The 26,032-nt window shown below is 40.1% G+C and overlaps 1 protein-coding gene across 1 annotated transcript in view; it reads right to left on the minus strand.

Moving 5' to 3' along the window:
* Nucleotides 1-18,537, minus strand: part of LOC131346077 (echinoderm microtubule-associated protein-like 4) — a 93,538-nt gene extending 75,001 nt beyond the window's left edge. The window contains exon 1 of the mRNA XM_058379469.1: nt 18,132-18,537. Within this exon, the coding sequence (XP_058235452.1) occupies nt 18,132-18,156 (25 nt within the window). The 5' untranslated portion in view covers nt 18,157-18,537. The remainder of the gene's footprint in view (nt 1-18,131) is intronic.
* Between the last annotated feature and the right edge of the window lie 7,495 nt (nt 18,538-26,032).

Below are 26,032 nucleotides of genomic sequence, written 5' to 3' on the forward strand. Positions count from 1 at the left end.
GATTACCAGGCAGGGAAGCAACCCGAGCGCGTGTTCAGTACCGGTCCAAAGCCCAGATAAAAATGAGAGGGCTGCGTCAGGAACCAGTGCCAAAGCAAACATGAGGATCAGATGATCTACTGTGTCGACTTCTAACAGGAGCAACCGAAAGAAGACTGCTTTATATCTGACATTCTCTAATGAAGTTTCATGCAGGCACTGAGTCTCAAACCAGCTTCATGATGAAGACTCATGCTCACATTCCACAAACAGACAGACAGTGAGAGGAGAAAGAGAGAGAGCTGGAGACGGAGAGACAGACAGACAGAGAAAGAGACAGAGCTGGAGACAGAGAGACAGAGAAAGAGACAGACAGACAGTGCAACAGATGGAGACAGTGAGACAGAGAAAGAAAGAGAGCTAGAGACAGAGAGACAAAGAGAGAGAGCTGAAGACAGAGAGACAGACAAAAAGACAGAGCTGGAGACAGAGAGACAGAGAAAGAGAGAGAGCTGAAGACAGAGAAAGAGAGAGAGCTGGAGACAGACAAACAGAGAAAGAGAGAGAGCTGGAGACAGACAAACAGAGAAAGAGAGAGAGAGCTGGAGACAGAGAGACAGACAGACAGAGAAAGAGAGAGAGCTAGTTCCTGTCTCACTCCCGACACACACACTATTGACACACAGTACTGAGTATCAGCTGCTCTGGTTCTCAGAGCTCTGACATCCCGCTGCTTGTATATTTCTACAGTTAAGCTATTTTGTTATGGTATAATCACACACACATGCTGCACGTCAGCTCTGTATGCTGAAAGCCGAGAGGAAAACTCCACCTACGTCATCGCAGATGGCCGACTCGCTGCGTTAACAGCATGTCAGCCGGTGTGTTGTGTTTTCTTATCACACTGACGTGATGCTGCGATCTTTTCCTTCCACTTTCTTCTTACGCTCACTTCAATACTGTTCCATCAAACCACGAGTATGCAGCTAAATCAAGACCATATGAGAAGTTTGGGTGTCCTTTAAAAGGACCGGAGAAAAAAACAAAAAAACTTCAAACACTAATGTTTAGTTTTCGATGTCGGAGCACTCTAATCTGGTGTGACACTCTGCCTCATAACGCCAGGTATAATTTCCTGCGGATGGCTAGCGAGCTTTCAGTTGCATTTATGTTTGAAAACGGTATAAATGAGACGAAATAAGCGGGTGTTGTTAGTTAGCTCGCTGTCCTGAGAAATCACACGCTTCGTCTTCTTTCCTTGGTGTTAAGAGCGATACAGAAATCCGGATGTGAAACAGGACAAGAGAAATGTTTTTAATTAAACTCAGTAATGCTGATGAATTCGGAAAAGGGCGTGAGAGCGCTACCGACAGGAGCGAGAGCTTCAGCGCTCGTCAATTTTAATCCGTTTTAACGGCTTTGATTATTATTTCTGACATCCCTGGCGATTTGAGTCTTTTTCTTGTTTCGGGCAACAGTTTAGCGTTTAATAATAAACCGAAATTTGTGTAGTTTTGAGATCTAGTTACTGACCCACTAATTCAATCCAGTGTTATTTGTGCAGGGTTTTAACAGTGGACATTGTCACAAAGCAGCTTGACAGAAAGTTAAAAAAATATCAGTCTAGTGTCTCATACCCTTAAAGTAATATTTAGTGTATCTCTGATTTCATTTCAGTCACAAAAAGCTTCATTTTTTGGAAAGAACTACTCATAAGAAGCAAATTTGGCTCAGCTCTTTCTCAGTTTTGCTCAGTGAAGCCCAAACGTTATTCAAAGATTTTCAAGTCAAGGTGCTTTTATTGTCATTTCGACCATACACCGATCAGGCATAACATTATGAGCAGTGAGAGGTGAAGTGAATAACACTGATTATCTCCTCATCATGGCAGCTGTTAGTGGGTGGGATATATTAGACAGCAAGTGAACATTTTGTCCTCAAAGTTGATGTGTTAGAAGCAGGAAAAATGGACAAGCGTAAGGATTTGAGCGAGTTTGATGAAGGGCCAATTGTGATGTCTAGACGACTGGATCAGAGCATCTCCAAAACTGCAGCTCTTGTGGGGTGTTTCCGGTCTGCAGTGGTCAGTATCTATCAAAAGTGGTCCAAGGATGGAACAGTGGTGAACCGGCAACAAGGTCATGGGGGGCCAAGGCTCATTAATGCATGTGGGGAGCGAAGTCTGGCCCGTGTGATCCGATCCAACAGATGAGCTACTGTTGCTCAGATTGCTGAAGAAGTTAATGCTGGTTCTGATAGAACGGTGTCACAATACACAGTGCATGATGGGTCAGGTCTGTTTTGGCACCAAAAGGAGGACTAACACAACATTAGCCAGGTGGTCATAATCTTATGCCTGGTCAGTGTATATAGCTGATCCAGGACACAGTGAAACAAAACAACGCTCCTCCACGAGCATGGTGCTACATAAAGACACAGAGCTAAGAGCTAAAACGTAAAAAAAATGGCATACAAAGTGTAAGATCAGAGCCAAAAACAGACAGTACAATACAATACACTACACTACAATAGCGTACACTGACCAGAGTGCAGCTCTGTAGATTTTTGAAAGACGAAACCATTCACGTCAAACATATCAGCGAACAAGACTGTGAGAACACCAACGTGAACATATCTCTGCAACACTGTAGTGTATTGACACTAAGCTTGATGTGTGTTAGAACAAACTCTGACCTGAGGGCTACATGAGCAGTTTCAGAACAGTGCCACCTACTGGTCAAGAGATATGAAAAATAACATATTTTTTGCTTGTAACTTCAGAATAATTCGTCCAAAAATCATGGAAGCTGTATGTTTAAATTCAGTGCATCATACTGAGTCGAATGATCCCCAGGTTCACTGTCGTCCAGTTTGAATTGCATGTTAAAATGCTGTACTTTATGAACACCTTGTCATGTCATTGTCACGTTTACACACTTAACACTAAATAATACATTCTATCTTTTTGCACACGTCTTTAAAGTTCTAAGAAAAGAAAATTCAGTAATATAATCTGTTACAGTGTTATGATTGTATGAAATGTGTTGTGGGTTGAGACAAGATGAGGCTTCGGAAACACATCCAGTGTGAACTTGTTTTTAAAACCCGGGCCGGCATGCTCGTGTTTCCCGAGTTCGTGTCTTCGCCTTTATTTTTTTATTCACGCATGAGAGAAGCATAAACATAAGCTGTTAATTTGAGATAAAATTACAATCCTGAGATCTAGAGATAAATCCAGAGATTAGTAGAAAACTACATGCAGTAGTGAGAGTCATGAATAATATACATATGCTTTCTTTTGCTCTCCTGCGGTCTTATGCAACATTTCCATTGAGCTGATTCATTACAGCTGGAACAACTCCAGCTGTTCTCACCTTCAGATGCTTCACTGACAGTGTTGTACATTTGTTGCTAGTTTTCTTGGGGCAAATATAGAGTGCTGTTGTGCCAGTAATGTGTGTGGTGTGGACTGAAAGGGCTGATGCTTTAGGCACCACATCCAGTGTGAATTCTGAGTGAAACCACATTGATACCCAAAGCAGAAGCAGCAGAGAAGAAATCAGACAGACATTTGGATGATTGTGGCAATAAGAGGGGAGTAAAAGTATATCAAGATCTAAAATATCTTAACTGTCAAAGTGACAGTGCTACAGACTTTCAGAACAGTGTGATGATGATGATGATGATGATGATGATGCATGAAGAATTGAAATCACAGCTTATACTTTGTATGTGAAACAGAGTAATGCTGTTATAGAGGCATAAATAAAACATATTTTATGGAAGAGCTGGACAGACAGACAGATAGCTAGATAGCTAGACAGACAGACAGATGGTTTGATAGACAGCTAGACAGACAGACAGGCAGATAGATAGATGGATTGACAGACAGCTAGACAGACAGACAGTCAGTCAGACAGAGTATTCGGGGGTGGGAAGGCAGTTGAGGTTAGCATTTCAAGAGCTCTGAAAAAAGGCCAGACACTGCAGATTTTTGATTTGTAGGTGACAAACAGCTAAAAATAAGCTGCGCAGCACAGACGCTGAAAACCTCTGAGGAGCAAACACACACACACACATACACAAACGTGCAAAAAGACACACAAAATAACGTATACACATGAAGACACAGACATAAAAGAACACAAAAAAAAAAACACAGACACAAACAGACACAAAAAGACACCCAACACAAACACACAAAGACACACAGACAAACAAAAAGGTGCACACACACACATTTGCACAGACACAAACACACACAGTCTGTGCACACACAGCATATTCATCCATCACAATAAATAAGCCAAATATCTTACTGCTCATGCGCACCTTGAATTCAATCTCAATACACATACTGTAGACATACTTGCTGGCCACTTTGTTAGGAACACCTGTGCACCATGCATATGAGCGAAGCAAACATTTATATCACGCCAGAAGACCCTTTCTCACACCTCTATGTGCTGTCCTTCTTCTGAACTGTTTCACACAACACAAACTTTGTCCTTGCCGTTCTTCACATATTCTGCACTTTCAACAACACTCCTGGACACAAACACACACACACACACACAGTACTTTCCTATATACAGCATTTCTGCTCCAAATAATATGCTTTCATAATATGGTTGAATAAGATGCACAAAAACCAGCCAAGACTCACCAATGTACACACTCACCTCTGTCTCACACACACACACAAAGCACACAAAAATGCTGACTTATGACCTGCTGAATACACACTGCAGGCTAAAACTCTAGAGCGCTTTGACATGTTAAGCCAGGCATCAAAACCAGTTTACATCAGATGATTCACCTAAACAAAGAGCCTCAAGTCTTTTCTGCCTTTCTATACTGGCCTACTTCAATCTCTGTGTGTGTGTGTGTGGCCACGTGGTCTGTCTTGGTCCAACTGAAGAATAAGAACATTTGCTTTTTCTGGAGGGATTTCACTTGAATCTGTATTTCATCTATTAAATATTTTATTACTCCAGCATACGTGAATTAAGGGCACACGTTTCTTTCACACTGAATGACGCGTGAAATGAAATCTTGTTTAGTTTTATTCTAATGGATATCATGTTGCCAGATTTGTCATAATGGAGCAATGGACCTGCACCCACACAAATATATGCTTTTGCTCTATCTATCTATTTGCATTTAAATAAGTTAATAATGACAATAATGGCATTTTCAGTTTTAATAATGGCATGCGCATGATTTAACTAAAGATCACGCTTCATGTAACGTGCAGTTTTATGAAGTACAGATTATCAAGTTGTTACAAACAGTGGCACAAATGAGTGTGCAGCCTTTCAAACAATAAGATGATAACTCACTATGTGAGTGCATTTGCAGAATATGATCTAGTGTGTGTGTGTGTGCGTGTGTGTGTGAGCGTGCTTATCAGCAAACCAACACCAGACATACTAGAAATTCAGACAGCATACTTCCTGTTTTGCGTAGAGAACACTGGAGTGCAGTTCCAAATCCCCAACATAATGATGCAAATGTGATCAGATCAGATCTCTGGAAAGTGACCCATGCTTGACCTTCCTCATCTGTGCTGCAGCGTGTGTGTGGGCCAGTGCTGCATCATTATTCTTGTAACACACTGTACAGCAGGAACCTGTGAGCAGATACTGTTATATGTGCTACTCTGTATTCTAAATGTCTCGGTCCCTTACATATAGTCTGTCTGTCAGTAACCCACACAAACCAGCCAACAAACAAACTGGAGCCTCATGTATCTCTAAAGCTACGTTCGCACTTATCACCTCTGCAGTCTCTGTACTATGAAGTGGTCAGTAGACGTTCCTGTAGCTGGTTGCCATGGTAATAACGTTAATCAGTGGGTGGATCAAATCAGTTTTCTTGCTGCTAAAAGGAAACATTCTGGAGAGAGATATTTGGTGTTTGTGTATAAAAAATCATCAGAGTACATCTGCATCATATCATAAAAGATGGCGCTGATGCAGTCATGTTCGCTGTACAGAAGTCTCGCTCCATATCTGAATAAAGTTCAACTTATTATTATTTTTAGCTGATGTGGAAACACCACTTCTAGTCACAAACGCTTGTCATCACTCATGTCACCGGAAGTCTGCATGCTCTCATTGAAAATGAATGTTGTCGCAGTATGTGTGAACCTAATACAATGTTTCATCCTTCATTATTCACACACACACACACACACACACACACACACTACAGTCTGCCAAATGATGTCTGCACATCCCTAGTTCTTACACAATCTCGATTACGTACAATTACACAATTACGTAGCCTATCTTGTCTTGAGTAACAGCATGGAAAGGAATATATCAGCTCATGAGGTGTGTTTTGAAGATGGTTTTTAACAAGACTTGAAAACAAGAAATGAATGAAGTGTTAAAGGAGAAGTTCACTTCCAGAACAAAAATCTACAAAAAATTTACTCACTCCCTTGTCATCCAAGATGTTGAAGTTTTTCTTTCTTCAGTCGTGAATAAATGATATTTTTTTGAGGAAAATTTTCATCAATCAGGGTTTTTCTCCATATAGTGGACTTGGTGGAATGGTGCCCCCGATTTCCAAAATACAGTTTAAATGCAGCTTCAAACAGCTCTAAGCCTGCCATCTGTCATTTTCTTAGAAACATAAAAAAATTGTATACTTTTTAACCACAAAAGCTCGTCTAGCACTAGCTCTGGGATGCACGTCCGCGATGCTACGTACTATGTAATCATGTCGGAAGGGCACGCATGACGTAGGCGGAACTACAGACCCAGTGTTTACTAGTGTGGAGAATGAGAATATATATATATATATGTACCTTTTTTTAGTGAAGAGCATTTGACTTGCGCGTTCACTTGGTGAACACTGGGTCTGTAGTTCCGGCCTACGTCACACGTGACCTTTCAACATGATTACGTAGAAAGTAGCGTCGCAGACGGACATCCCAGAGCTAGAGCAAGATGAGCTTTTGTGGTTAAAAAGTATACAATTTTATAATATATTTCTAAGAAATAAGAGCCTTCTTCCTGGGCTGGGATTGTTTAGAGCCCATTGAAGCTGCATTTAAACTGCGACTTTAAACTCACGGGCACCACTGAAGTCCACTATATGGAGAAAAATCCTGAAGTGTTTTCCTCAAGAAATATAATTTCTTTACAATTCAAGAAACAAAGACACGAACATCTTGGATGACAAGGAGGGGGTGTAAAATATTTGTAAAATTTTTTGTTCTGGAAGCGAATTTCCCCTTCAAGTCACTGAAAGAAAACGTGACAAAGCTGAACACTGAATATGGAATCACAAGTAGCGTGTCTTTTACTCGGTTTCGTGTTCCTCACAACTAAGTTAACACACAAGCCCATAATCTCAAAAACCAATACATACTTCAACCCAAGTGATTTTTTTTGCAACATTTAGCTCTTATTTTCAGCCGTATTTATGCTATTGCACGCACACACACATGGACACATGCACGTGCACACACACACGTTTTTCTCTTCATTCCAGATGTAATGTAATCCATTGTTATGAGGGAAAAAGGAGTGAGGAATGCACCAAGTTGGAAGACAACATTCCTGCATCTGGAAGCGCTCAAACGCACGTGTGTCCCTTTCCAGATTTTTTCCTTCGCTCCCTCTCTGCTTTCCTTCTCCTCTCGTTTTCTCCTTCACCAAATGAAATATTGCAACCTGACCCTCGGCTAATATAATTCAGCTCTGCCGAGCAAAATGGTAGCATTATCACAGGTCTCACACACATCACACACACCCTCCAGTGCCTTAGGATTAAGTACTGAATATGGAAAAGCAGCACATCGAACTCACCAAGAATCACAAAATGAGTCTCCGAATAAAACACATCAAGCTGAAGAGAATATTTTCAGCCTGGAGCTGGACTGATGCTCAGAGTGCACAGAAGCACACGCACTACCTGACCTAATGTTATTTACCATATGATGAAATCGGAGTGAACTTTATTTCTCTCCGTGCTTCATGCATGAATGTCGGAATCTCTGCTGATACACTGCTTTGTGTCCCTCATCTGGTAACCATAGTGACAAAACCCCGAAGTGAAGATTGCAGCACAACTCCAGGGTCCCTAGTTCAATCCTGAGCTCAGGTTTCTCCCTGTGTGCAGAACTCTCTGTTTCTGTGGCTTTCTCTGGATTCTCCGGTTTCCTCTCATCAGAAAGAAGGTGGCCATGTGTGTGTGTGCATGGTGCCCTGTAAAGCACTGGCATCACATCCACACCGTATTCCTAATCCATACCCAAAAGTCCAGAATGAGCTCCAGATCCAAGTATTCCCATCCCTGAGGACATGCTGCTATTCCAGAGTCAAACGTGTCGGCTTGTTAATGCTGGAAATTAATCTCTAAAAGTGATAGTAAAGCTTTCGTGCCTCAATCGCTTCTGATTTGTATTTCTGTTTTAGGAATGTTCATGAATTTTATGCACCTGGTTCTGCGACACTAGAGAAAACACAGAGCAATAAAAAAAGTTACATGAAATTCCAAAAAGAAAAACTCAAAAACAGAGAGAGAAACTCTCAGCTGTTAAAATTCTCTAGCATGCTCACAGTGTTGCTCGGGGACAAATTATGCACAAGTAAGATGTACGTGGCATGTTAGTAAATGGGTGACCTATACATTCTATCACTATCTGTGCATTTTGTGTAGGTACATCACATTAGTCTGCCATGACGACTGAATCCATGGCGACCATCACTTTAACTATATATCAGAACTACCCCTACTGAGTGATGTGGGGCAAAATAAATCACTGACAGTGTGAACAGTGTTCTGTAAGTCTTCGGTTGGGCTCTCCGTTGGCACAAAAAAAAAGAAAAGGATCACAAATTCAAATCCTGATGACGGCAGGATCCCACAAGAGCACACTGACAATCATGTGGTAGTGGGCAGAGAGTGCTTTTCTCTGAGGGTGGTACACTGGCCCCAGGTATTGTATAAGCAGTAGTTAGAAAATATGTGGTCACATGACTCAAGGGAAGCACATGGTGGCCTTTGTCCTCACTGGTTGGTGGCTAAATGGAGGGTGTGAGCTGGCCATCACATTAATCCTCACCTTACAAACCATTACTAGTGCACTGTTCATTTACTGGATTATGAACACACATGAAGTAATAAGGAATGCCCACACGATGCTCAAATGCCAAAGCTGCATGAGCGCCAGCCCACACACACATATTTTGGGTAAGCAGCAGGAAGCAGAGGTGGGGGACTGCACCTGGCTGAAGGGGGAGATCAGGACACTATTTATATCATGACGTTTGCCACATGGGCTTTTAGAGTGGCGTGTTAAAGATGGAGTGGGCGGCGGGGGCGAAAACTAAAAAGTAAAAGGGAGATTAAAGAGCTTGTGCTAGTAGCCATGAGGGACACGATCTTACTCGAGCATGCTGATGAACTATAACAGTCACTGCACAACCGTAACACACACACACACAATTCCATAAACAAGACACACACACATCTATAAACAAGACACATGCACAAATCCATAAACAAGACAGAAATAAATAAGACATACACATATCTAAAAACACACAAATCCATAAAGACACAAACCTATAAACAAGACATGCACACACAAATCCATAAACAAGATGTACACACACACACACAAATCCATAAACAAGACACAAACCTATAAACAAGACCATATACACACACAAATCCATAAACAAGATGTACACACACACACACAAATCCATAAAGACACACACATACATCCATAAACAAGACATACACACACAAATCCATAAACAAGATGTACACACACACACACACACACACACACACAAATCCATAAACAAGATACACACATACATCCATAAACAAGACATACACACACAAATCCATAAACAAGATGTACACACACACAAATCCATAAACAAGATGTACACACACACACAAATCCATAAACAAGACGTACACACACACACACAAATCCATAAACAAGATGTACACACACACACACAAATCCATAAACAAGATGTACACACACACACACAAATCCATAAACAAGATGTACACACACATCCATAAACAAGATGTACACACACACACAAATCCATAAACAAGATGTACACACACACACACACAAATCCATAAACAAGACACAAACCTATAAACAAGACCATATACACACACAAATCCATAAACAAGATGTACACACACATCCATAAACAAGATGTACACACACACACAAATCCATAAACAAGATGTACACACACACACACAAATCCATAAAGACACACACATACATCCATAAACAAGACCATATACACACACAAATCCATAAACAAGATGTACACACACACACACACACCAATCCATAAACAAGACACACATCCATAAACAAGACATACACACAAAAGCATAAACAAGCATGTATGCAGAGGTGGAGAAATCAGTAGGAAAAAGACAATATAAACAAATAAAAGACTTGCTATTATTTATTTACTACATTACATTAGCTACCAATTATTTATTAGATTTCTGGGCAAGTACACTTACACTGACGGCATTTGGCAGATGCCCTTATCCAGAGCGACTTACATTTATCTCCTTTATACAGCTGGGCCGTTAAGGGCCTTGCTCGAGGGCCCAGGAGTGGCAGCTTGATGGTCTTGAGGTTTGAACTCACTCTGAGAATCAGTAGTTGTTAACCAAAGTTAACTTTGTTAACCAAAGTTCATGTTAACCAGAACAATCCCTCTAGGATTTTGCAATTTTCTGATTTCAAAAATGACTGCAAAATCTGTGATATTCGTCGTGTGACATCAAAACACACATTCAGCCAAAGCCCTCTTGCCAAGGTATAAAAAAAGCACAAAAATCTTGAACAATCTTCACAATAAAAAAAAAGAAGCCTGGTGCTACCAATGAAACCATGGCAAGCTGAGAAGAAGAAAAAAATAAAAATAGACTAGTGACCAACATAGAGTGGCTGCTATATTAGTCCCGGTGTAATGTATGCTGCTTTGTTTTTGACCCAGATCTAGTTAAGAACTGAAGAAATCTTTTTTCGTTTCCTTTCTACCTCTCCACATCACAATAGTTTGCAAAAAAAAAAAAAAAATTTTAGCGACCCACAGCTCATTGTGGTTTCACAGTTAACAGCACATCATCTACTTTCACCTCGATACACAACATATAGACAACCAGTGCTTACACACTTTAGGAAAAACGAGCGACTGTATGAGACTGATATGACGATCTTAACTCTAGCTCTGAGCGTTAACTCAACCTTTGACATTTCTTCCACTTTAGCAGAACCGCAGGATGTGGGATAGTGAATGTCACACACGCGCGCACACACATGCTCGAGTTGCGTGTGGATGACACTGCGGCAAGTTCCTGTCTGTCACACTTGCGGTCTTTCTGTACCAGAACTGTTCTTAGAACTACTATGAATGTGCGTCATGGCAGAAATACCTGTGTACCTGCCTGCTGCACTTAGCAACACAGACTGAGCCAAATCAAGGCAGCTGATAAAAGTGATGAAGCAACATGAATATATACCTGAATATGATCTGAAAGCTTCTCTGTGTAACAGGAGAGAGAGAGAGTGAGTGAGTGAGTGAGTGAGTGAGAGAGAGAGAGAGAGAGAGAGAGAGAGTGAGAGAGAGAGAGAGAGAGATAGTGAGAGAGAGAGAGAGAGAGAGAGAGAAAGAGAGAGAGGGAGAGGGAGCACAGAAACACTGCTTTGACCACTATATCAGCACTTTGTGAGTGAATGTAGGTCAGGCATGAGACAAAGCTGCATGCAATGTTATCAAGGTGTTGGTCTTGGAAATATTGAAAAAAATGCAGTTTTTTAACCCTTTAACAAATCACTGAATTCTTTTAGAATGCCATGAACCAAAGTCTTCCAGAAAAAATGTGCAAAAATTCAATGCTTCAAACAGCATGTGTTATTGTTTTAACATGCAAAATTTGCTAAATGCTAAAAATTTTGATATAATCCAAAAACGTAACTCTCTCTCTCTATCATACACACACAAAATTCCAAATCCATGCAACAAGCTTGCCAGCCAGGAAGGCATCACCATGGCAACTCAAGCTACCGCCTACTGCTATACTAAATAATAGAGCCGTTTCATATATTATGGGAAATCAGTCCTTTATTTATAATAAGCCCTGAATGACAAAGTAATTCCTCAGTAAGATGAGTTTACGATCATATTTACCGTCTTCAACCGGACTGAAAAATCAGCTGATCGACTGACTTAGTTATACAAATGAAACTTGTCTTGTATGAAAACCATATCCATGCCTCCATGTAAAAAATAAATAAATAAATAAATAAATAAATAAATAAATAAATAAATAAATAAAAAATTAATCTTTTATTATTAATCTTTATTCACATTTGTTCCAGCTCTGTTTTAACTTAAAAAAAATCTGAAGGTAATATTCAGGCATTTCTCATATAACTGTAGAAAGAAAGCAACAAATGGTAATACAGTAAATGTAGTTTACATAATAAATATGCAAAATATGGCTTTATTCCTAAAAAGATTAATGTTTTACTGTTTAATACAGGACTAAAAATGTGTTTTTATGGAAGAAAGGGCAGTGTTTATTGCAACTGATCATTGCCATCATTCGTTGATTCTCTTGGCTGTTTTCTAGTAGAAGATAAGCAAAATGCATGGTCCAATGCCAAGAGCATGTCACATTCAGGAAAACAAATGAAGAATCTACCGTGGAAAAGAATGAAAGCAAAATTAGCACAAAATAGAAAACAGCCTTGAAGCAGCTAAGGCATGTGCACACTGCAACCCCATGGCCACATGTGCAACATGTTATGTTTATAAGACAAACACAACAACTGCTCCCAGTAGAAACACCAGATGAGGTTACACAAACTTCTTATCGCTACCTGGCACCATGAAACTATAGCTTTATGGCGCCTGACCTTTGCTAATCTCTCAGTAGCAAGCTTAACATGTGACAGGTGTGTTTGTGTTGGACCGAATGATTAGTTTCGACTGGCTGTCAATCAAACAGGCCTCAACCCTGGTTAATGGTGACATCTCGGTCTAGTTAGTTCGCAAACCTAGATCAAAATGAATAGTAAACAATATATAATTAAAATATAATAAAAGATCGTCTGAAAATGCAAGAAATTCAAGATCATGTGCTTGTTAGTTTTAATTTTTGTGTCCCTGGTGAACCCATGTAGGGCATTCAATTCAATTGACCAGTCAATAGCCTAAAAACTAAGAAGGGAAAAAGAAGGAATGAAGGTTTATTTAGAGCATATTTTAAACAACTGTGTTGTACATCAAATAAAACTGTACAAAGAAATAACAAAAATCCAGAGATAAAAAAAAGCAATATAAAATATCAAAGTTATTGTATTCATTATTGATATATTTGTTAACAGTAGGCTTTCGACTATAGCACCATAATTCACAACTTGAAGTGATGTAACTGACACCACCCTCTGGTTTCATGCTACTGTAACACACCGGTTACTGAGCTTGTTCAGGGCCAAGTCGATCAGCCATAACATTAAAACCTCTGACAGGTGAAGTGAATAACTGAGTATCTTGTTACAGTGGAACATGTCAAGATGTGGGATATATTAGGCAGCAAGTGAACATTCAGTTCTTGAAGTTGATGTGCTGGAAGCAGGAAAATTAAGCAAGCATAAGAATCTGATCAACGTTGCCGCAGACTGGTCAGGGTGCTGACCCCTGTCCACCAACGAAAGTGCCTACACTGAGCATGTGAGCATCAGAACTGGACTTGAGGTGGAAGATAGAGGCCTGGTCTGAGGAATCATGTTTTCTTTTACATCATGTGGATGGTGGGGGTGTGAGTGTGTTTCACTTATCTGATGAACAAACCAGGATGGGAAAGAAGGCAAGCCAGTGGAGATCAGTGTGATGCTCTGGGCACAGTTCTGCTGACAGAGGTTATTTTACGCCCAGGCCATTACTTCTCTGGTAAGCTAGACATAGTTGCTGAGGGCATGGGCCTATGTCTTAGAGCAGTACAGGCAGTCCACCTAGCACAAGCTTGTTCAGGAATAGTGTTAGGACAGACTTTAACTGTCAGGTGCCCACATGCAGTATCTGCATTAATGAACCAGGCTAAAATAACCTCTGTCACCTCCTCCCATTGGGGAAATTGGTTAGCAACACTCAGCCCCGAATGATACAATGCAACGTGCCCCAGTCACCAATCCATCCTCTTGTATGACAGAACTGATGTTTTAGAAGAGGATGAAAATGAGGTGATTCATGATTGTGTTACGCTTACATTCTCATCACCAAGTAGTATTGCAGAAACACCGTTGAATAATGCACACTTTGAATTGTTTGTTGATGGTTCTGCTCAAGTCATTGAAGGTAATAGACGGGCACAATTTTGGAGTTATCTGGCAGAGTCGGAAATTCCTCACATCTTCTGGGACACCAATTAAGCATGCTGAATTAGTTGGAGATCTACTATTTGCTATGACCCTTCCCAAACAATTAGCAGTAATAAAAGTGAAAGCACATACATCACTTAACACTGCAGAAGCTCAAAGGAATGATGTTGATGATACAGCTGCTAAACAAGCCTGTTCATATGACACTGTGCAGGTGTGTGCTGGCATGACAACTCAATTCACTAATTTGTACAAAGATGTGCCACTTTATGAAGCTTGGACAGGACTAGACAAGGGAGCTGAGGTTGATTCATCAGGCTGCTGGACCAAAGGGGGGAAGTATGTTGCACCTAAGACACTGCTCCCATATGTGGCCCAACAGCTACATAACTTGGGTCCCATTAATCCAACAGCATGGTCCACTGCTTCTCAAATCAGTGGTGGAACCCAGCTTTCAGGGCGGTAGCAACAGAGACAACAAAGCGATGTGTCACATACCAACAGAACAATAATGTCCCAGCAACAATCACACCAAGCAGCACACACCCCAGCCCCACCAGGGCCCTTTCGGCAACTTTAGGTAGATTACATATCATTGCCACCATGTAGAGGAAAAACCGATGTCTTGATAGTGCTAGACAAATTCTCCAGATGGGTAGAAGCCTATCCCACCAGTCGAGCCACCGCCACACATACAGCTAAATGCCTTGTCAGTGATTTTATCCCTAGATGGGGTCTGTCTGATTCTATTGAATCAGATCAAGGTACACACTTCACAGATGAAGTAGGTCAGGAAGTAGCCAGGATGCTCAAGGTTAAGTGGAATTTGCATTGTCCACAAAGACCACAAGCACAAATTAAGACCAGACTGACTAAAATGCATCAAGAAGGAGTACCCTGGATTGAAGCTCTTCCTGCAGTACTATGCAGCAAAAGAGCATCCCCCAATCACTCTGTTGAGCTTAGCCCTCATGAAATAATTACAGGGCGACCCATGTCAATGCCAGGAGCCATTGACCTCAGAAGTGCCAATGTACACATTGCCTCAGACACTCTTATAACTTACTGTGAGAATCTGTCTAAGGCAGTGGAGTTGGCTAAACACAGAGTATCTGTTTGCTGGCACCCTCCCTCTGAGGGTGGTCATGCTATCATTCCAGGACAGTGGGTTATGATACGATCATTTAAGAACAAACCATTTGAACCTAAATGGCAAGGACCATACCAAGTGTTATTAGTTACAGCTGCAGCGGTACTGTGCCATGGAAAAAAGACGTGAACTCATGTATCACTCTGCAAAGTAGTTCCACCACCAATAGGGACGGACACGGACCTGTGAGGAGCCCAAGGAAGAACCGAAGTGCAATAGGCCTCAGGGGCCAACCCGAGGACGAAGACTTCCACATAGGGTTCCCTTTTCTAGTTTATCCCTACCTAACTGGTCTATAGGTGTCAGTATTTGTAGAATAGGGCAAGGAACTACACCAACAAATTAAACCACTATACGACCAAATGAAGTTTAACCTAGCATTCTAAGCAGGAAAAAAAACACACACATTTTTGTCCTGTTTGTTTGTGTTTTTCTTCTTCTTCTTTTTTTCTCTTTTGTTCGCAGGTAGCCGTGCACAGTTCCCTGAACTCATCGCTGCAACACCCACTAGCTGAACCACCTACATCTATACAGAACCCTCTGGAAAGGAAGAAGGAGCCACCATCAAAAGGATTTTTGTGGCACTAATAGCCAAGGGAACATCTGACCTGTCAGAACCAAAACACAACACCAGACGTTTTGTTTTTTTAATAGACTTAATGCTACCTGGACTAATGGATCACATAATGCATATGATGATGCTATTAATCACCACTACAAGCCTGACTGAGAGCCTTGATTCCAAAGCAAATGTGTTTATCATGTGCCTAATGTGCCTAGTGTAGGATCAGGGATTCCATGAGTAGCTCATCCCATTTCTGACTGCAACACTTGTGCATTGTTACATACTACAGTCAGGCAGTTTAATAGTAGTACATGCCATAATATCACAGTTCCTCCAGTCAGGCAATGTTGCATGCCAGGCTCAGAGTTCTGCAATATGACATGCGACACCTGTTATGATGAATTGTGAGAGTTATTTAGAACTCTCAAAGGAGGGATCGTAGGAAAACACATTTTGAGGTCACTCTAGAATTTACTGTAACACACATTTCTCTTTGAATAATCATTTACATATCCCAGCTCTCACCACCAAATGGGGATCAAAGCAAATGGTTATCAGGAACTGTGAACCAGCTCACAGTTGGTGATCGACTCCGAGGATTCCAATGTTTTCTTTAAGAGTATCACCTCAAGGCTTTTGTATTGTTATACCTTCAAGGCCTGCCCACTTAAGGCCTTTAAAACTGTAACGCAAGCGTCTTCACTGGACTTGGTGACTACAATACCACCGCAGTGTGTTCTGATCTACAGTAACATTCCTGCTAAACACTACTTCCGAGTCCCCTGGTCTGAACAGGTCCTGGCATTCATGTTGATGTTACTCTGACATGTACCACCTACCGAAACAGTGTTGCAGACCAAGCACACCCCTTCATGGTAACAGTACTCTCTAATGACAGTGGCCTCTTTTAGCAGGATAATGAACCCTGATGCACTGCAAACATTGTTCAGCAATGGTTTGAGAAACATGACGAAGATCAAGGTGTTGAACTGACCTCCAAATTTCCCAGATCTCAATATGACTGATCATCTGCAGACAAACAATGCTAATCCATGCAGGCCCCAGCTTACAACTTACAGGAGAAAGTATCTAGCAGGGTCAGAGATGTTTTGACAGAACAAAGGGGAACCTACACAATATTAAGCAGGTGGTTTTAATGTTATGGCTGATGGGTGCTTACAGTCACACTCTTTAGTAGGCTAGTTTGTGGTTTGGGTGTTAACCGTCGGCACGCGCACACCGTTACTAAGCAACAGGCTGAAGTCAAATTCCGCATTGACCGTTATACTGTATCAGTGATATTTACATCCACAGTCAATGACACACACACACACACACACACCATGCTTCCCTCCTACACAATGGCGACCACCATTAATAACACACCTCGGCTAAAGTAAACTGGCAATTCTGCATATTGTTTGAAGGGAGGCTATAAGGAGGGACAACAGTTTTACATTACAACAATTAATGCATGTAATTAGAAAAGGTTGTGGTCAGTACGTCTTGATGCGCATCTGACACCCGTCATTTAAAGTGACTGACAGATCACAACAAAACACACCACACCTTCACTCACCAAGCCTATCTGCTATGGAAATAACACAAGTCTAGACAGCTGCATAGCGGTAAACAAATTAAGCACAATTCTCCCTCTGCCTCGGATTTCTCCTGCAAGTCTGCCTAGCATAACCTGCATGTAACACTTCGTATAAACTGCGCTGTCATTGTGTTTATGTGTCTTCTTTACTGCAGCACACAACTCTCTTGTCATCCTCCAGCCATGCTCACGAGCCACAAAGAAAATACAGAACAGCGTTTAAAACCCACCACGAGACTATTTCGACAGCACATGACACGTTGCCTATATGAAATGGACGGACGGGTTGATACGTGTGTGTACATTAGGCATGCTGTATGTATGCTTTTAGCACTGCGCCTCTAAATCCAGCTTGCTGCTACAGCAAAGCATGTCTATTAATAGTATCAAAAAAAGCCACAGCATGTCTGAGGCCAGTGATAGCACTCACCTAAACTGCCCGCGAAACCGTCCATTTTCAGAGGAGTATATAAACGCAGAAGGAGAGGACAGATTCCCGGAGAGAGACGGCTTTCTGCTTGTGAGTCCGGTCTTCGAAAAGAAAGGGATGGATGGATGTAGGGCCTGGCGAACCTGGCGAAGGGAATGGGAGGGGAGGGGGGTTTACGCTGAATACTTTCTCTCCGGATGCCTCAAGCTTAACTGGGAAAGGATTTAACCAAGATGCGGTGATGCTCCAATGTGGAAAAGGCCAACGGATCACGGCAGCTCCGCTGTGAGCTCCCCGAGCGCAGCGCGCAGCTCCTCCGGATCTCAGGCGCACAGCTTCGAGCTTTCCGCGTTTCCGACTCCGCCTGCTTTGGCGGAGCTTCCCCTCAAGCTCTCGCTACCACACACACGCGCACACACACACACGCACGCACGCACACATGCACACATACACACACGCCTCGAGTTCCGCAAACACGACCCGCTTTACCGGAATATTTTAACGGTGAAATTGAATACAGAGATCTCTGGTTGGTTGCATGGGCTCCCGTCTCATGTCAGTCAAGTAGAAAATCCCTCCTTCAATCCCACGCACCCCGCCCACATTTGTAGATCCTAGATTTAGCAGCTTACTCGAATCCCCGCCCCCTGCTCCTAACCACGCCCCGTGCGGCTTTGATTGAGTTCAGTGGATCTCTGCTCTGGTTTGTATCACATCGTGTGAAATGTAAGATTACAGTGTTACAGTGTGAGAGACTGCGCTGTGTCCACTCTGACATTTCTCCAATGTCGCCGTTTAGCCGTGTTTTTAGTTTTTAGTGTGGGATTTTAAGTGTCTCCAGCTTGGCTGTAGGAAAGTACGAATTAGGAAAGTACCGATCATAGGAGAATCATTTACATTTTCCAACCCAGGGTAAAAAAAAAAACAAAAAAAAAACAGCCACATATTTTCAGCCTTATGATGATTTTCATTTTCGTTTTGTTTTTGCCACGCCAGTGCAGAATGTTAGCCTGCTAAATAAATAATGGAAATCCAGTTTACTTTCCCTGTGACCATGATGATAGCTGGATAGTTTCTGATGAGATAACTCTGATCTGTCAGTAAGCAAAGAGAAAAGATGGAAAAGATCAATGATGAGAAAAAAGAAGTTTTTGATTTTTTAATTCATAACACACACATAAAGATATTCTATTGTTACTTGAATAAATATTAGAGATTTTTTGGTTATCTTGGTTGTCTTAAATATGGTATTAACGGAATTAGCGGTATATGATAAATATAATATTTATAAGAATTAAATTTAAAAAAATAAATAAGGTGTCATAATATTTTTAGAGATGTAATGAATTAATATAAATAAATAAATTCCAAAAAAAAGAAATGAATAAAACAGAATGGACTCTACATTCACACTAGCAGTATTTTGTCTCGAGTGCCTGAACATTCTTTCTCACTGTTGTGCAAATTTCCGGGACAGCACTTAATTTCCACAGAGCTATTATTCTTATTAATGTCTAAACAGTTCAAGTGCAAGTAAATAAGGTGGAAATAAAGCAAGTGACTGTTTTAGTATAAAGAAATATATCCAGAAATATTTGAATCAAAATATCATATTGATGTGTTCATATAACTTAGCTATAGCTTTATATATTTATTTTAAGCCAGTTGCTCCTAATGCTTGTGCATTGAGATGACAATTTGCTAGGCCCTTGGTGTCACCCTTGATGCTGATTTATCATTGCATAATAAAAAAGGAGCATATTTTCATTTGAGAAATGTAACCACAATCAGACACAGACCTTAGCTAACGATATACAGTAATTTCATGCTTTCTTTGATTAGCTTGTGGTCAATGTGTTGCTCAGAATGCAACAGCTTGAGTTGTTTGTTTGTTTGTTTGCAGGTTTGTTTGTTTTTGTTTATTGTTTATATAAATATTAAATGTTACCTTACTCAATACCTGCTCAAAAACTGGACACACACACACAAACACACTCACTTATATTCAACTATACATCTCTGCAATCAGTCTGCAATTTAGCACATCACACCTTTAGTTGCTGATATAAGCTGTTTTGCACATTATATTCTAATGCTGCTTCAAACTGCTGCTGTCACACTACTACATAATGTTTACACTACAAAGCATCCACAAATAAAAAAACCCACGGACTCTATACTGGTCAGTGATCATTTTTATTATTGTGTATAGTATTGGATTGTCTGTTTGCACTGTCTCTTGTCTCTTTGTCTTGCACTGTTTGCACAGGGTTGCACGCATGCACTTTATGTTCATAGGTTCATTTTGACTTTTTAGCCATTAGCTCTGTGTTGTCTTTATATAGCACCAGGATCCAGGAAGAATGATGCTTCATTTCACTGTGTATTGTATTAGCTGTATATGGTTGAAATGATAATAAAAGCCTCTTGACTTGACTAGAATATATTACCCAAGCGACTGTCTATTCTCTCTGTCTATTCAGGACTAAAAAGTACAGTATATGACATTTAATTTTTTTAGTAATTTAGCTCAGGTGTAGCTTGCTGAACTCCTAAAGCAGTATTTGCTCACCCGATGCATACTAGAATCATGTGCAATTTGTGGGAAAATTTGAGAATATTCTAAACAATAGAAGCACCATCAATAGGTGTGTTAAATCAGTATTCAACACCAAAAATTGTATAAGATTGCTTATTTATAATAAATAGTCTTGCTCCTGATATATATTAATTAATTAATTTATTTATTTATTTTTTGGTTATGTTTTTTGGTCTTTCTCATAAATGTATTATTTCTTAATTATTTAATTAATGTTACTTCATTAATTATTGTGCACTTTTAAATGTAAAACAGTGTTAAACACCAAATGGGTTATTATCAAGCTCTTGACTAATCTTTGGAAGTCTGTGAGTTTAAATCCCAGCACTATCCCCCTTTGGGGAAAAAAAATGCTTGCTAAATGATTAAATGAAAACTCTGATAATATCTGAAAACTCTCCAGAACCTTAACTATGGAAAAAATAAATAAATAAATAAAAATTATTTGTATTTCTGGAGTCTCATGTTTGGCAGGTATAGACTGATGAGCCCTAGCATTCTGAAACACTGAGAGGAGAAGTGAATATCTTGTTACAGTGGCACCTGTCAAGTGGTGGGATATATTAGGCAGCAAGTGAACAGTCAGTTCTCAAAGTTGATGTGTTGGAAGCAGGAAAAATTGGCAAGTGCAAGAATCTAAGTGACAAGAGCCAAATTGTGATGGCTAGACGACTTGGTCAGAGCATCACCAGGTCTTGTGGGGTGTTCCTGGTCTGCAGTAGACAGTACCTACAAAATGTGGTCCAGTGAAGGACAACTGATGAACCAGTGACAGTGTCTTGGGCACCAAAATCTCATTGATGCATGAGTGAATTGGGTCCAAGTCCACAGATGAGCTACTTTAGCATAAATTGCTGCAAAAGTTACTGGTTGTGTTAAAAAAGTGTCAGTGCACCTTCACACTTCACACACAGGTCTTGTGGAGTCCAGGACTTGACATGTCAAAGGTGTTTTGGCATCACAAAGGGACCCTACACAATATTTAGTGGGTGGTTTTAATGCTATGGCTGATTGGTGTAGAATTCCAGCTGATCAGTGTAGAATTTTGACCAGTGTAGTTTTACAGTAAACAGGCCATGCATGGTCTATTTCAAGGCACAGGAAAGAAGAGCAGCACTGTTGTGTACTGCTTGGGGGACATCTGCACTACAGGTGTTGCCTGATGGAGATTGGGGTTGATCTGTGCAGGGGGTGAAGGAAATGATAAATCTGTTCCACATTTGGATTAACTCAGAAGACATTCATTGAAGTGTTTTTGTGCAATTATATGAAAATTCTTTAAATGTTTTCTTTTTTGGTGCTGGCTTTTTTTGTAGCATTTCTGACAGAAGTGCACAAAGACCCTGGAAGCCATAATGAGAATAACACAAGGTTGTCTGCCATGCAATAACAGCCTTGTATAATACACAGACTCATCATCAGAAAAAGAAGAAGACAAGGCGGTGTATTTTGGAGGCAGTAAAATGCCAAAGCCTGGGCCTATTCTGTTTGGCGTACAGGCATGGTCTGTGCCGAGACTTTGAGAAATGAAGTGCTCGTAATCAGGCTGCTGAGAATTTCTGAAAGTGTGAGGGAGCATTGTGATGGCCTGAGTGGCCTCATTGAGTCTGAACACAGACAAGACTGTTCCCAATAGTGTGATTCAGGTCATCAGGGTGGATTTTCACCCATATGTGTAAGTGTGTGTGTGTGTGTGTATGTGTGTAAGTGTGTCTGTCACTGCAGAAAAAAACCTGTATTGTCAGCATATGGCTTTATAGCTAGACCCTCCTGTCTCAGCCTCTCACCCACTTCCTGGCAGTGGTTGACCCCTTGCTTCAGCAACTCTGCACTGCCAAATGCACAACTGAACAGACAAAGCACTTCTTCATCTTCTCTCATGGAGGATCAGGAAAGGGAGAAAAGCAGGACAAGGGCAATCTGTCTTTTTCTTGGTCTTAGTCCGGGGCTTGACAGGGCAATACTTCTGCTGCTCAGGACTTGTGTTCCTTTCACTTACAAATGAGATCACGATGACTGTTATCTATTATCACACATTAAATGTTATACAGTAAATTATTAAATTATTCAAGTCTGATTCAGTTTAGAGTGGTATTTTTTTCTTGCCAGTCCACATTTGTGAACCAATTCACCAGAATTGTAATGTTTACATTCAAAATTTTATTTTGTAATTAGTTTCAGCATTATTACACTCTTCTTAAAAAGTGTTTGGTAAATAGAAAAATAAAGTCTAAGATAAAGATGGCTGTGGATGCATGTTCTTGGATAGCCTAAAGACTGCAGTTGCTAAAAACAGTTTACACTCAAGTCACCATCACTGAGCAGTTAATAACTTCAGTTTGTTATCATAGACGTAAAGTTAAAACTCATGATCATGCTTATTCTCATGTTCCCAGTTGGTACACTTAGTATCATTGACTTTAGTTTCAAATTTAAGTTTTCAAATTTTATTTACCTATACACAGGGTGATGTGTAGTGAAACGCTTTTTTGACTGTCCAAGGGAGCAAAAATCAGACCCAAGTGCAGGGATAGAATGCAGACAGGAGTTTTATTAATAAAATAACTACACCAACAGGCACAGAAAAGCACTAGGTAACAAAAATACAAACATAAGATCCAGGGAAACGAAAAATGAAAAAAAAAAAACAAACAACAAAAACAGAAAAGTGAAACGCAACAACAACAGGACACAGACCCGGGTAACAAGAGGCAACGACAAACACAAAACAGCAGGTACTGTATATGTAAGGGAGGTAATTAGAGTAGAAACAGGTACGCAGAGGTGGGAACGGAATAAGGGTGTGCAGGGCAAACACATGAGAGAGCACAGAACAAATATACACCGATCAGCCATAATATTATGAACACTGACAGGTGAAGTGAATAACACTGATGATCTCCTCATCATGGCACCTGTTAGTGGGTGGGATATATTAGGCAGCAAGTGAACATTCTGACCTCAGAGTTGATGTGTTAGAAGCAGGAAAATGGGCAAGTGTAAGGATTTGAGAGAGAGAGTTTGACAAGGACCAAATTGTGATGGCTAGATGACTGGATCAGAGCATCTCCAAAACTGCTGCTCTTGTGGGGTGTTCCCGGTCTGCAGGGTTAGGGTATTCTCTGATGGCTGTGGCCTCTTTCAGCAGGATACTGCGCCGTGCCACAAAGCAAAAATGGTTCAGGAATGGTTTGATGAGCACAACAACGAGTTTGAGGCTTGGCTTCCAAATTCCCCAGATCTCAATCCAGTCAAGCATCTGTGGGATGTGCTGGACAAACAAGTCCGAACCATGGAGGCCCCACCTTACAACTTACAGGACTTAAAGGATCTGCTGCTAACATCTTGGTGCCAGATACTACAGCACACCTTCAGGGATCTAGTGGACTCCATGTCTTTCTAATTTATATATAGAAATTGAATTGATTTCAGCCACTTTAATTTTATGGAGAGAAGCCACTTTAGCTGTTTTGGGGCACATTACATGGATGCCCCCTGTAGGGCAGATCCAGGATATGCTGAAGAGTTTATATCTCACAGTTGGCTTTAGAACATCAGGAAAAGCAGAATGAATGAATGAATGAATGAATAATTTATTTGTATACATTGTCAAACAAAGGCACCGGTTGAAGTAGGCAGTTCAGTCTGTGTTTATAGAGTGTGTATTAAAATCAAACAAAATCCACTAGAGGGCAGTGTAGCCTATCATTTACACTGCACACACACACTCCAGGATGAAACTACTGGACTAACTACTGTTGATAATTACTGTTTATAACTACTGTCATAATTTTAATCTTGTGATAAAGCTTGTGCCTTTAAAGTGAGTTTTTCTCAAATGCATATTTTATTTGTCACATACACAATCATACACAATACAACATAAAGTGAAATACTTTGACAGCTGTCTGTGTATAAATGAACTTCATATAAAGATTAAAAAGGTACTGAAGACAGAATTGAAAAATAAAATAAGATACAAAAATAGAGTTATAAGGAAACAAATCAATCTACTGCAAATAAGTGGGAGGCTCTACATAGTAACATAATAGATAAAATATGGGGAAAAAGAGAAAAATATATTGCATGTGAATACAATAACTGATATGTTGATATAAGGAAAATGACTATGCTATTGAGTAAGTGTAAAGTGTCTGCAATGGGTGTGAAGTTATAGTATATTCTGTGAAGTGAGTTGTGCAAAAGTCCGTGGGTGTTATGCGATGAGTCCAGAAGAGTCCATGCTCTCTAGGTGTCCTCCTAGCTGAGGGCTTGGATGGCCCATAGTAGATGACATTACCATATCTACATGTAGCTTCCATCCATCCATTTTCTGTACTGCGTATCCTACACACGGATGTGGAGAACCTAGAGATCTCAGGGGACCAAAATAGGGGACAGTCTGGACAGAGTGCCAATTGAATCTGTTTGCAGGAATTTTCAAATGTCCTAAGCCACATTTGACTTATATAATAAATCTAATTCGCATGTAACATTTATTGGTAATGCTGACTGTTCATTCAGACTGACAAATGTTTTTTTTCTACTGGTTAAAACTGTTAAATCTGTAACCATGTTCCAGTTAAAGCATAAAGTTTTTAACCTGATATGAAACTTTGTATTGACATCATGCTGTATGTCTTGAATGCAGAATTCATATGACCAAAAGATATGGAAGTAAAAATAATTAAGAGAGAGAAAAAAATAAGAAAAAAAGAAAAACAAATGAAATTAAATACTGCAGGAAAGCAAAATTCTTAGATTAGAATATAAATATAAATATAAATATAAATATAAATATAAATATAAATATAAATATAAATATAAATATAAATATAAATATAAATATAAATATCTTAGATTAGAAGTCAGCTGTTCTGCAAATAAACATTTTAGTAGTGTAGTTTGAGCCTTTATGGAGGAATGGGCAAAAATCCCAGCAAAGTTCAAGCAGTTAAAAGCCAATGGCACCAAATACTGACAAACGTGTATGCAAGCTTTCTGTCCCCCTGAAAATACGACATAGTAAAAAAATAAAAATAAAAATAAATAAATAAATAAATAAAATAAATAAATTTGTTCCTCAAAGCTATTACTTTGAAATAAGCACAGGTGATTCTGGGTAACAAAATGTGTGGAGTTGTGAAAAATGGTAGTGTGTATGTTGCATCGAGTAATGAAATACTTGCAAGTAATTTTAATTTTTTAAATGTGGAGTACTGATAATTAAGTGTACCAATAATTAACACTGTCCACAACCCTTTGAGAATATACTCAGTACGTATTAAGAGGATTTTGGCAG

This window comes from Hemibagrus wyckioides, linkage group LG03 (genome assembly GCF_019097595.1).
Source record: "Hemibagrus wyckioides isolate EC202008001 linkage group LG03, SWU_Hwy_1.0, whole genome shotgun sequence".
Lineage (NCBI taxonomy): Eukaryota > Metazoa > Chordata > Actinopteri > Siluriformes > Bagridae > Hemibagrus > Hemibagrus wyckioides.